Here is a 14,272-nt window from a genome sequence, read left to right on the forward strand (position 1 = left end):
CATTTACTTAAATTATATAGAATTCTAAATAAAGCGAGTTTACTGAGAAGTATATGCACACATACTTCTAAATATATAAAGCCATATTACATGTACATAATTTTTTACTCTAATTATGCAATAGCAAAACCCATGCTTTACATAGAAAAGGCATCCACAACATTAAGAAAAATGTACAATTTATGAAACATGATACAATAAATAGTATTATAGAATTGCTGCTGTACACAAAAGCCATTTAATTTCACACATATAAAAATATGTTTTAGTGCAACCTTACATGTATTGATACTTCACATCATTCAGACTAAAAGTGTCCAAAAAGACGGTAAATTGCATTTATTACAAAGCAGGATACACAAAACTCGATATATATTTACACGTCTTTCTGTTTAATGCTTATAAGAATATAAGCAAAAAGTAAAGAAAAGGCACACACATCTGTACATTTTTTAAAAGTACCAGACAAAGTCCATAAGCAATTTTGGTCAGGCTCATATATAAGTTAACACATATATATTTAGATATATGTATATTCTTTGAAACTTTAAATAAGTTGAAACTGTAAATAAGAAAGTAATTATAGTTGAGATAGCAAACCATGTTATAAAAGGCATATGCTATACATGTACATTAAAACCACTGAATCAGTTCAGTTTTGAGACTGATTTTCCGTGTGTGCATGGATGTACATGTGTAAATATAAAATGTGTGAGTATAATTTACCACTCTCCCTTCGAGCTTGTTCACCTGTTGTTAATAGCGTCTTTTAAATCTTTGCCTTTCTTTATGGTCACTGGCCTCTCTCCACGGCCCTGTTGGCCAGACGCTTGCTCTGCCGTCTCTGTGTTGTAGAGAGTAGGATGGCTTGCTGTGGGAGTCTTTGATGTGGCAGACACACTGCTCTCTGCTCTGGAGTGTAGGGGGTGACTGATCTCTGAGCTGCAATAGTCTTGCTGAGCTGCGGGTGAATGAGATAATGTGTGCTGATGGTAAGGATCAATTAGAACTGTCGATTTTTCAGGATTTTCTTCTGAGGCAATGCACAGCGAGGCGATTGCCTTAGTGCACGTTTGGATGCACTCTTCCTGCTTGCTCTCCTTGTTGGTGCTGTCGTCTCGTGACTTTTGTGAGGAAGGTGATGGAGCCTTGGGGGACATGGATTTTTCTTGGGACTGGGGTGAGTCTTCTGGGCCTCTGCTGGTGGGCCCTCTACCCTCGGAAAGGTGGAAGGACACCTCACTGGTGCTGGACTCCTCCGAGGTGCTCTTCTGTAGGGGAAGGCGCGTGGGGTGGACATGACCGGTGACAGAAGTGGGCACAGAATGTACCATCTGGATGCCACCAATGGGTATCATGGAGAACGGAGTGCGGATCTGTTGCTGGGAGTGCAGGGGAAGGTGGCTAAATAATCCCTGGTGGATGCTGGGGGCGTCTGCATTGCGAGCATCCCCTTGAAGATGAGATGTCTTTCGCTGGTCCTAAACAGTTGGAAGATATGGTTTATTTACGTTAACAAAATATTCCTGGAAAATCTTAAAGGCAGTGTTTAGACAAATCCTTGTGAAGCTAAAATTCACCTTAGGTGATAAGATTGGCAAAGAATTCTTGAAATACTTGTCTGTTATTCTGCTTATCTGGGGCTTGTTTCACAGTTATTTAAACTGGACCTCTTGGAAAGTTTGGAAAATTTACCAAGACCGCAAAGAACAAAAACAACAGTTGCCAGTAAAAAGGGCCAAGCTTACATAATAGACATTGCTCATTTATCTTATTATCCCCCTAACTCCATGGTAACAAGCCAGGTAGCACTGAAATGAATTACATTACTGCTTACACTGTATAGGCACTGCAGTTTTCCATTTTCTCCAGGGAGTTCTAAATCAACTAGTATACAGTATAAATAGAAATGCTCCATCCTGTTGTATGATGGCCATTTGTTAGTTGGAAACATTAACTGACTACCACTACAATTTACTTGTCCACACCTGCATTGCAATCATATACTTATGTTTTGTATACTTCATTAAGGATACAACATACTGTATGCTGGCTATTGCCTTTCCTCTGGCATATCATTATCATTATTATTCCTCACTTTGAACAGCAATGACTTTTTATCCTTTGACTCACCAAACTTGGCATGGATGTAAAGTATGCAGCCATTTGCACCGTGTAATTTTAAGGACTTGATATGGTTGCCTAGCTAGTGCACTGTTTATAGCTATATTAATTTTGATTTAAAGTTTGAACTGTTATAAGTTATATAACAACTTACCACCTCAAGTTCTGCATTTCTTTTGGTCTTTTGGCTTAATGATATCATCTCTGCATGTGGGCTGGGGCTGTGCACCCATGGGCCGCTTTGATAATGGAGACCCCTCCTGGGGGACACAGGTCTGATCTTGCCCCTGCGGCTTCTGGGAGAAAGTCTGCCCGAGAGATCCCTTCCTGGGGATGTCGGCCGTCCTGTCTGGGAGATGGGAGAAAGATGTCCTCTTGGAGAAAGGTCCCTCCTCGGTGACAGATCCCTTCTGTAAACATCCCGCCTGGGGGAGATATGCCTAAGGGGAGACGCTTCTCGCCTTAGTGACAAACGGCCACGTGGAGAGAGGTCCCTTCGAGGGGACAGATATCGTCTAGAGGAAGGTGAGCTTTCTCGCAGAGGGGAGGAATCACAGCCAGGTGAAGACAGACGGGAACAGGAGAAGTCAAAGGAGGATGAGCTGTGTTCCGGAGAGAGCGCAAGGTCTTCATCCATAGAGATAGGCACATCCAGTCTGTTTGTGTGATCTTCACCCAGAGCCCCTTGAAGGAGCTTCTGGTATTCAGCCATCTGGGCCTCTCCAGCTTTCTCACTGGGTGCCATGAGTTGGGTGATCTGAATACTGGGCAGACTAGTGAAATAAGTGAAAAGAGGCTTTTTGGAGATAGAGGCCAGAGGCTCTGGTGTGGATTCCTGTGAAGCGGTGACTGCAGTGATGGAGAGTGAGGGCATGGCACATGGCTGTGGGCTTGTGCTTCGAGAACGTGTCTTCGGCGTTGAATCACCATCATACTCGTCATCGTCATCCTCATCTTCATCAACTTCATCACCATCCTCTTCAGCACCCTCTGAGTCATCAGCATCAGAGAATTGGTGCTCTGCCATTATCTCTGACATGCCAATCTTTTCCGATGCTCTTTGGACCTCCTCAGTGGTGTCTGGAAAAACAAGAGTAATAGCACATTTTCTCAACTGACTTTCACAGGTTAATCAGCATTGTTTGAGGTGTTTTAATAGCAAATTGTGTTTAGTTTAGTCCTAAATATCAGTTGGTCTAGAAAGGTTACTGGGTTACTTTGCCTTCCTTTGATAGAACATGTGATCAAATGGGGAAAATATTATTTTTAGTTTTAATTTGGTTATTTTATTTAAAACTGGCAGTAGCAGGGTTCTGTTTTTAATTAGGCTAATTTTCCTGGACTAGTGCTACTTCCAGCCGCCAACATATATTGCAGTATTGGCTCCTCTCAATAAAATGTATGCAGAATCGGAATCATACCTGGTTCTTCTGTTTCCGCCTCATCCACAGATGTCACTGACACTCCAAGCTCTAAGCACTTTTTCATGTGAGCTTTTGACTTCATATGTTTTGTAAGGTTTCCTAAAAAAACAGATTTTAAAGTGTTTGAATTGCTTGCATTGGCATGCCCACAATGATACCTAGCCCTCGATTTATTCTGATTAAATAGTTTTAGTTTTAAAGTTTTATTCAAATTATCAAATTATGTTTTAAAATGTTTTGTGTGCATTTGCATGTGTGTGGTTATTGGAAATGGATGAGAAAACCCACCTTTTGTTTTAAAAGCAAAGTTGCAGAACTTGCAGACATATGGCCTGACATCTGTGTGTGTGCGAATATGTTTCTTCAGCATGCTTGGCTTTTTACAGCGGATCCCACACTCCTCACAGATGTACTTTCCCCGGCCTCGGCCACGCACATAAACATAGTCTTCATTGGATTTGTACCTGAAATAAAAACAAGGAAAGGGTTATTAACATCATTGTTGACATTAACATCATCAACATCGTTTTCAAATATATTGGTGAATGCTGATGGGGAAAGAAATCGCATCAAAAAGAGCACATTATATATTTTGAAGGCATTATTCTTTTATATGTTTTAAACTAAAATATTTTCACAGCCGTATCAATTTAAGTTTTTTTTCCTTACACAGGATAACATTATATGGAGCACCCAATGCTTTAAAAGCATGAATTTATATATATACAGTATATATATACACACACACACACTGTAGTCATAGACTTTCCAGATTCTTGAGTTCAACTGATTTAGCCATTGCACCATTAAATTTGTATGTTGATAGATGTTGATTTCCTCAGCTCCTAATATTTGTTCCCCAGCAGTATAAAACTTTTAATTGGATTTTAGAAAAAGGGAAGCCCTATCTTGTATAAAGAACACTTATATGTTCAAGAAAGTAACCACACATCTTCACATACCCTCCTTCAAAGATTTTGATGCGAGTAGCTTCAGCCTGCTTTGAAGAAGCTTCTTTCTCTCCATGGTCCTCTTTTACCCTGTCTCTTGAGTTGATTCCCTTAATTTTCTTCCCAAACCTTCCAACATCCAACTGTATAAGCTCTGGCTTCAACTGGAAATGTAAACAAAAAAGAGATTGAATAATAAACCCTAAAACTGTAAGCATAAAACATAAGCAACATAAGTTGGTCTGTGCATTTTCTTGTTGTTCATTTTTTATCATTTTGATCATTTGAAAAATAAAAACATGAGCAAAAGGCAACTTTTGTTTCAACAACAACAATAATAATAAAAAATAATAATACAATGGTCTGCTTTCCCTAACATTCTATGTGAGAAATAACAGAACAAGGATTCTTTACGAGCTTGTTCTTTATATTTGTATAGTGTCTTTAAGCTGTGCTGACCCAAACCAAAGTGAACTTACTCATGCATATCTTGCTAACAAATATATTGCATTTCATAATTTCACAAGTTGCAAAAGGTAAATTTAGCTTTAATAATATTTAAAATGTAATATTTAAAGTATTTGTTTACAATATATATCTATTTTCTGTCTATATAAATTACTATTAATATCTGCAATGTTTTAAAATTAATATTTATTGACAAATCAATGGAATTAAATGCATATTGTTATTTGTAAATATTTTTCTTTTGAATTTAATTAGAATTTTTTTTTTTTATGTGTTCTTGTGTATTTTTAGGAGCAGTTAGGACTACCTGCTCAAACTTCTGTTTCCACCGGAGGGATGAAACAAGTTTTCCAGTGCCAGGTTGACACATAGCAGCCATTGTATACATCTCTGTGTTCTTCCTCTGTTTGGACCGCAGAAGTGCCAAGGTGGCCTTGGTGCTGAGGTTGAGTGGGTTGGGGTTGTAAGAGCTGACGCACCAAGAACCATACACAGAGGTTAGGGGAGTCGTGTGTGCGTAATTTGGCTTAGTATAATTTAGGAAGCACCAGCTGACACTGGTTGGTGTGCGAAGACTTGGGAATTGAAAAAACTGATGGACATCTGCCAGGTCAGTAAGCAGAAGAGTGCTACCAACAACTCCACCACCCTGATTGGCAGCTAGCTGCACCAGCATGTTTACTGGGTACTTGTTACCAATGTTCTGCTTAGATTCTTCTTGAGTATCACTCGAGGAGATTACTGATTGTGGGCTTGAGCTTGCCTCTGGGGTAGACTCATCAACATCAAGCTGTTCTGGGGAATCTGGTCTGCTAGCCACATTTGTAATAATTTGCAAGGGTGGGATGAAGTTGTCTTTTGGTGGCACATCAGATAAATGAGGTGCAGATGGGTACCCAAGGAATTTAGATGACAAGAAATCAGTGGGTGGAGATGAGGACATCCTCTCTTGTTCATCTATGGAGTCATCTCTCTTTGAAAATTCAGGTTTGGGGGACTTATCTTTCAGTGCACTGGAATTGCTCAGCTCAACTGCACTAAGCTCTTTTACTATCTGGCCATACATCTTTTCTTCCTTGACCCGTTTCTGTTGTTTGGTTTCAATAAAAAGCTCAAGACTGCTAGCTGGCGACAACATTCTCTTACTCCCCCCGTTACTAGAGGAAGCATCTGTAGTAGAGATAGTTCCTGACGTCAAAGACAAAGGAATTCCTGTATTAAGGCTCCCAGGTAAATATTCAGGTACTTTCCACATTGGAATATTAAAGGACCCTTCTGAATGTCCTAATATTTTGGATAAATTGATGCCTACTTGGTGCTTTGATGCAGTGCCTGTTAGTGAAACAGTCGACACATTGTCTGTGCATAAAACTCTGATAGAAGTTGTGCTCTGAGAATGAGTGACAAGGAGTTGTGAAACACTTGTATAAATAACACTACCATAAGATGGCACATTTGTTTGGATCCTGACTGGTACCAGCATTCCAGGGAGTGATGGTTGTGAACCTACATTTTGAGTGGCAAAGATAGGCTGAACTTGTTGTAAGAAGCTTGTAGTAAGCACTTTAGATGACAAGGCCCCAAGTTGCTGTGGGGAGGCTCTTGAGGGATATGGATAGTTGTGACTTGCCCCGTCGGTTTTTGAGTCTGTTTGCACCTGAATTTGATGAGGAGGTTGGTATGGTTTCTGTAGCATGGGCTGTAGATTTGGCTGTTTGATATGTACTTTCTGTAACTGTTGTGTCTGGAATGGCAGGTGCTGCTTGTTTCTTTGTGTTGATTCAGGATGCCAGAACATTGGCTGAAATGGCAAGAAAGGTGAAGATGGCAGGTTGCTCTGAAGTGAAGAGTGCTGAATTATATCCTGGGTCATGTGCTCATGCACTGAATGCTCACTATCTGATGAAAGCTGTGCAGGCAAACGAGGAGCATTCTGGAAATGATCCTCAGGTAGACTGTCCTCACTGATGCTTTGTTGCAGCAAGTGATGTGATCCAAGAACTGACTGTGTACCTCTTCTGGGTCTTGCCAAGTCACTAGTTGCACAATAAGATGTGCCAATTAAAGCAGCTTGAGAAACATGCTCAGAATGCTCTTGTTTGATATTCAATTCTGAGATTGGCTCTTGAACCACTACTTCAGGATAGACACTGAGAGATGCCTGTCTAACAAGGTAACCTCGTCTACGCTCCTTCATAGCTGAAGCACTTGCATAAACTTCTCCTTGTCTTGAACCGGTTGAAAGACTTCCATAATCAAATGACTTACTACGTATTTCTGGTACTTCAGTGGGTAAAGCACAGGGTGCCTGCTCTGATGATGAGCGTCGCATCTCTCTTTGATGATGGCCTGGTATAGACAGAGAATGGCCACTGCCTGGAACAGTTAAGAACTCAGACTGCTTAGCAAAGTCATCTTGCTTAGTTGGGGATACAGATTTGATGCTTTCCTCTCTGTCAAATGACACTGAAAAGCTTGAGCTATGAGATAAGTTACTTTCTTGACTAGGGCTTCTTGAAAGGCTAGTACAAGTAGACTCAAAGCTTGACTCCCCAGAAGAGTGTTCCATATCTGCAAGACGCAGACGTTTCTTCTTTGGGGGCAGCTTCTCTGCAGGAAGCTGGGACAATGTTTCACTCCTTTGTGGCCACTGAAATTCCTCAACATGTTTCTCTGGTTCTTTCACTGGTACTTCAGGTTCTTTTTCTGGTTTGTCAGGCTCTTCTGTAACTCGTATTTCAGGCACTTGAATGTTGGGTTGTCGTACAAGTTTGTGGGGCATATGATACAATGGGTTAGAAGAGAAAGATCCATGTTCATTGTCACCCTGCTGCTGTTCCATGCTTTCTGATCTATAATGAGAATCAGGGCTCTGCACATCATCAATGTTCTCTGAGTCTGATTGCTCAGAATGATGTCCAGCATGCTTATCTGGCTGATAAAATGGATGTTCAATTGATTCAGTCTTCTCAAATGAGTTTGGCCTGCTCAGCGAATTAGTATGTTGAATGACAGATATTACATTACCAGCAGTCTTCGTGTCTGAATCTTGAACAAGTACAATGTCATCTGGAGTCATACATGAGCCTCTGTCAAAACTGTCTGATGGGCTGTGTGCTCTAAACATGGATCCCTTACTAGCAGGAGAAGCCTTAGCAGAATCTTGACTTCCTTGTATTAGCTCATAATCCCCTGTCATTTCAGTGGAGCCACTTCGACTGCTATCATCTTGTCCAAGGCAATCTTCCTCTTCACCCACACTCTTTTTCATGCGCCGTTTTCTTGTGGTAAACTCTGTCATTCCCACCTTTGTACCATATGAAGCGTATGCAGTGCGTACTTCTGGGCAAGCCATCTCTGACACAGAGCCTTTAAATTCTGGCATCAGAGGCCCTCTCTCTCCCATTTTCAAACTTGAGTTTGGACCTGGGATTTTCCCATAGTTCTCTGATTCTCCATGACCTTCTTGGGCAGAGTGTTCAAAGGCGGCCTGTCTCCTTAATCTTTTTAGACCCGCAGCTCCTCCATAAAAGACATCATCTTGGGTCATCATCTCATCAAATGAGTGACTCCCTCTTAGACTTGGTGGGACATTGAGGTTGGTTGGGGAAGGTGTTGGCATTGAGTTGCTTCTAATAAGTGGCCCTGAATCAGAGGGTGCTTCCAAAAGACCTGTGTTAGTTTGGCAAGAGCCAGCATGATAATGCTTTGGGTCACATCCAGCAATTAATTGTGATTCTGCGCAATCCCTTTGATAAAATACATGACCCTCTGATATCTTTCCCATGGCCAACTCCTGCATGGCACTAGACTTGTTGATATTAGTGTCTTGACTAACAATAGCTAACATCCCAACTGTGACTGATTGTCTAGATCTGGAGTTGGTTCTGTGGTACCAAGTCCTTCCAAACATTATCTCTTCATATGTCTTTGCATTGGTGTTGGGTGGGCTGATCTGCTGTTCAGCACTCTCTGAGCGGGAAAAATAACCAGAATCAGTGCTACCTTTGCTGTGGGGGCTCAAGAGATTTTGAGACTGCTCTGAATCCTGGTCCTTTTTCTCAGTGAGTCTTAAGGCAAGTCTCTGTTTAAAAGTATGAGATTCATCTCCTCTGCCCATCTGTCCACCAATAACTGAACCTTTAATGTCTGTAAACTGGGGACACTCTGTGGCAGGTGATGGTACCCCTTGTTTTGGAACAATTAAAATAGGCACTTTCATAGATGCCACGGACAGTACCTCTGCTGGATCTGCATATGCTGGTCCCCTTTCCATTGGGCTCTTGTCAGACTCAAATGATATCTGTGGGCTACGTTTTTCAGGGAACATTGCACCTTCTGCAGTTTCTTCATCAGTGTCAGTGCTTTGTTCACCATCAGAGTGTGCCTCTGCTTCCCCAACTGAAGATGCTTGATCAGTGTCTGTTCGAGTTGCTAACTCAGAGAATGGAACAAGTCCTGCTTTGATAGCATGAGCATGAGATTTTCTATGTTTATACAAATTGATCTTGGTTTTGAATGAGAAACCACATGGAACACAGGGATAAGGACGCTCCCCTGTGTGGGAACGGATGTGTTTTTTAAGCACACTGGGTTTAGCACATGCCCTGCCACAGTAGTGACATATGTATTTTCCTGGCTTCTTGGGTTTTTGTTCCTTCTTATGACTTTCATCTGGCTGCTCAGGTCCAGATTGGGAAAACTGGCCAAAACTAGCTGGAGACTTCTGACGGGGAAATACTCCATGAGAGCGGGAGTGTACAGGAAACATATCATCTGGTGGCAGAGATTGCATTTGACCAGAGTAAGACCAGGCATGGGCCTCTAACCCAGGTTGTGGCTTTGTACCACCAAGGAAAGGCTCCTGCGGGTATGAATGTGGCAGCTGGTAGGAGTAAGGCCGAGGGAAGACCTGTTGAAACTGGCTTTCTTGTGATGAGTGTGTCACTGCAGATGACATCAGCTTTCCAGAGCTAAACTTCTGAGTGGAGCTAGCAAGGCTTGTCCCACTTGTAAGACTTTGTTCACGATGCATGTGTCTTTTAACATCTGGATCTGCGAAGGTACATCTTTTCGATCCAGCAGAGGGCTCAGACACCCATTTTCTTTGTAAGGGGTTCTTTTCCCGTTGCTCCTTGGTGCATTTTTGGCCAACAGCAGGTTCACGTGTCTCCATTTTTCTGAGTAATTCAATGGGGTTTCTTAAGATGTTTGCTAAATTTCATTAATGTACGCTGTCATGCCAGATGAGTTACTTAAGTGACTCCTAAATAAAAGGTCCTTCCACTTCCATAGTTAAAGTGTTGCTCCACTTTAAAATGTAAATTATGTCCCTCTTTGACAATCAGGCCAGTATCTTTCCATCACTCATTTGAACAGTACATTCACTTTTTGTTTCATTCAAGCTTGTTCCTCTTCTGTTTAATGTCCTCTGATGTGTCAGTATCTATAAGAGAAGAAAAAATAAATAATAATAATAAATAAAATAAATGTAAGTTTAAAGATTATTTTTAGACAAGGGATTGTTTTTCTACATGTATTAAAGAAAATGCTGCATATTTAACATTACTACCTTAACATTTTTAAAAAGCTGATGTCTAAAAAAGCTGGCGAAAAAATACTCAGTTGATCATGTGACTCTATGGCTGGTTGCTCATCATACTTCAATTACAGCTTGCTTTCTTGTTATATTTCTTTCAGTTTGATATCTAGGCAGCTGTGCAGCTGTGTACCTCTTGCCTAGCAAGTGTGTCAAGAGTTTTCAATGAACTGATGCAGAGGAGCTACCACCTCCCTCTGCTCATGAGTCATCATTAACAACCTTGCCCACTCATTTCCTAAAGAGACACAAACATATAAAAATAGCCCAAGGAATGCAAATGACATTCTACGTAGTGTGTGTGGGTGTTTGGGTGTTTAAAGGGCAAACTCTAAGCATTTTCTTCCTTAAGAGTTTTGGGTTTTTCAATGCTTTTAAAAACATTAACACTGTGAACACTTAAAGACAAAGGTGGGAGAATTACAGACCAAAATACAGCCTTAAGGTACAGTATGTACTCAAAGCAATAAACAGAACATGAACGTGTTTGTAAAGGGAAGGTACTGAATTATCTGTGTGATGTATATCTTAATCTTAGGCTCATTCTGATTGCAACAGACAGCATTGCCTGAGTATGAGTGAGGAAACTGTGTGACGCTGGTGTCTGGAAGGCGATGTGAGCACTAAAAATAGCAGGGCAGAAAAACCACTGGTATTTATAGCACTTGAAACATTAACATTTGGTTCATTTTGTTTTCATAATTCTTCCATGCCTGACACAGGAAAGTATGTGTTCACAAACCAAGACAAACTATGAGTTGAACTCCCTAGTTGCTGTTGCACTAAAGCAACAATTTTAAATGTACAGCATTGTCAGGCAGTTTCCTATAGCAACATGCACATTTGCACAACAAACTTTCTGCCCAATTCTGTAAATTAGTGAGGCTTTTAGAATGCAATGACACAGAAAAATTTCTATAAAATTACTAGTAGCCTAGTATGCAGAGTTTCGGTTCATTTTTGAGCTGCACGAAAGGAAACCAGATGGCAGAAAGCGGCATCCTATTTTTCTTTAGGTTTATTTTACAAAAGCACAAAGATTTGTTTTTATTGTGAATGTACACAAATAAAGGCAAATCTTTTACAATTCCGATTATCTTTATGACTAAAAAGAGTAGTTGCTTCCACTGTTAGAAGGAAACAATTCAAGTGATTGCGCTGGCGCTGCATGCGCGCACACAGTTAAGCATTGCTAACTTGACAATGCAGCCTGCTCATTATCATAATAAAATGCAGTCAGTCACACATATGAAAAAAAACACACTGCTCAGTTTAAATATGTAGTAAAATCTGTGCCGTTAAGCGTTGTCACTGTACCGCCGTGACGTTATCCAAAACATTTTGTTTTACGTGGATATTGGAAAGTGAGTGAAGTACATAAATAATATTCTGGCATTCAAATACATCGCAAATACGGAAACATTTGATTTTGTGTCGAATGAGAGACCCAACGTTGGTTTAAGTTTCATTTTAGTTTAAATGAATTCGTTTTGGCTTGTCGTTTATATAGATATAGCTTTTTATATTTTTAATTCGTTATTTTCTAAATACTGTTAATTGAAAGGATTTGTTGTGGAGTGAGGGGAACTAAAATAGCGTAGCTATGTTTACAGTGGTTATTATAATGTTTGTAAACATTATAATAACATTAGGTCTATTTCTGAATGAAATAATAAAATGCGACTTATATGCGACTTATGTTTTTTTTCTCTAAAAAACGCAATTGTTTTTTATACGCGTAGAGTATTTTAACCATGCAGCAAACCTTTTTAAATATTTTGATAAATTAATTACTTTTTAAACCGTTTAACTGATTGTATTAATCGGTCAAAATTCTTACGGTCGGTTAATGGTTAACTGGTTAAAATGAGCATCCCTATCTGGAAGAGAAGACAAAAATGCCGAAGACATCAGCTTTAAATTGAGTGACAAGACAAAGGCAGTGTGCCAAATATGCGGTTTGAAACTGGCCTACCACAACAGCACATCAAGTTTGAAAAATCACCTGAGTTCTGTAAGTAGTACGCCTATTGTATATTGTTGGTGTAAAACAAACGAGCTGCTTTTATCCACCATGTTAATCAGTAATTTTACACATGATAAAAACGTGCACTTAATTTGCTTGGAAAATACTTGCGAATACGGCAGTCATAAAAAAAAAAAAACATACATTAGCCCAGCCTAATAATAATTTGTCTACATTAAAAGTATTGCTCTTAACATACCTGTGTGTTTTGTATCACTAGTGCAGTGTTCGTTCTCGGAGCATATAAGCCCTGCCCGCGTGAGGCGCGCCGCTTCTGGCTTGCGCTGTTCTGTAGTTTATTAAAAGTATATTAATTCTGAACGTGTCGCGTGTACATATTGCACCAAAATGCGACACTGCACTCCCTTGGGTCCGCAGCAACACATCCACCACACATGAAGTCGTTTGGATGAACGGTTCTCGACATAAAAATGCAAACAGACAGACAGACACAGAGATTCCTGCCTTTATAAGAGAGAAGAATATGTTCAGCCCCCTCCCTCCGAAGGCTTCGAAGCTCAAAAAATGGTATTCGGACCAGCCCTAAAAAATTACTACAATGTAGTTTCAAGATACTCCTGATACTACTATAAAGTACATAGATTTTTATTTTGTTGTTTGATTAACATGCCATAGACTGCAGCAGGTATTATAGGCTGCTGTCACTTTAAGACCTACTGCAAGGATCCAATATATTGACAATATACTGATACATTTTTCCCCAAGCACTTTATTCTCTCATTCATGCATGTTTCTTTATCACCCTCACATGTTGATAAATTTAAGTAGTACTGCACTGTGCGGATATTTATACCTACCGCAATATAAACAATAGCAAAAACTGTACCTATAGACACTTTGTACTGTTGCCATGACGCATTTCATCATACCATCCAGCCCTATTGCTCATGCTTTTCCCTGCTCTTTTCTTGCCTTTCATGACATGATGGGTTTTTGGGTTGCGAGACACTGCATCTACTGAATGAATTGCATAACCTATGTTTTTAAGGGAGGTTAAAAATACTTTTAATCACATTTTTTAGAGGCAAATAGATGTGCTTATAATTTGAAAGCGCATGTGTGGTACACACACTGTGAAGAGGGTAAGAGCAGTACCTCCATTCACAGCAAATCCATCAGAATTCGCAATAGAATGACTATGTCATATTACATAAACCAAAAGAGGTTACAAAAATCTTATATGGCATGAAGTACCTGTGCTCTCTGCCACTGTTAAAGAGTCAATCTACAGTATGTACTGTTCTACACACATAGTTCAAAACATTTTTTTTATGAGGATGCTTGCTCATGAATAAATATACACCACCTAATCTAAGGCAAGGATTATGCATTTTACAGTTCTGCTGTCAGATTCCAGTGAGAGGATTAACAGCAGTCTTCTCAAAGTCTGTTTGTCAATGAATGCCGCACGGTGCAGCAGTCCTAAAAGGATTTGTAGAAGCATTATGTCACATTCTAAGCTATTTGGATATCCTTTTCACTTGAAGGGAGACTCCCTGTCTTTTTAAAGCGCTATCACTTTTAAAGCCATTATGCAGTGGAAATGCCTTATCTCCCCGAAGTTCACCGCAGGACACTGCAAGACTGCAAACAAATAAATATATAAATGAACAACTAAATAAAGAATAAAATCGAAGTAGACCTGGAACATTTTTTTTTT

At 40.0% G+C, this 14,272-nt stretch overlaps 1 protein-coding gene across 6 annotated transcripts in view; it reads right to left on the bottom strand.

Moving 5' to 3' along the window:
- Positions 1-583: 583 nt before the first annotated feature.
- Positions 584-14,272, bottom strand: part of LOC107675072 (transcription factor HIVEP2-like) — a 73,561-nt gene continuing 59,872 nt past the window's right edge. For all 6 annotated transcript variants that reach the window (XM_016469271.1, XM_016469274.1, XM_016469273.1 and 3 more), the window contains 6 exons: positions 5,274-10,412; positions 4,511-4,662; positions 3,837-4,012; positions 3,546-3,647; positions 2,279-3,204; positions 584-1,481 (listed from right to left, as the gene is read on the bottom strand). In XM_016469271.1, coding sequence (XP_016324757.1) covers positions 747-1,481; positions 2,279-3,204; positions 3,546-3,647; positions 3,837-4,012; positions 4,511-4,662; positions 5,274-10,142 — 6,960 coding nt within the window. In that variant the 5' untranslated portion in view covers positions 10,143-10,412 and the 3' untranslated portion in view covers positions 584-746. The remainder of the gene's footprint in view (positions 1,482-2,278; positions 3,205-3,545; positions 3,648-3,836; positions 4,013-4,510; positions 4,663-5,273; positions 10,413-14,272) is intronic.

This window comes from Sinocyclocheilus anshuiensis, unplaced genomic scaffold (assembly GCF_001515605.1).
Source record: "Sinocyclocheilus anshuiensis isolate Anshui unplaced genomic scaffold, SAMN03320099.WGS_v1.1 scaffold776, whole genome shotgun sequence".
NCBI lineage: Eukaryota > Metazoa > Chordata > Actinopteri > Cypriniformes > Cyprinidae > Sinocyclocheilus > Sinocyclocheilus anshuiensis.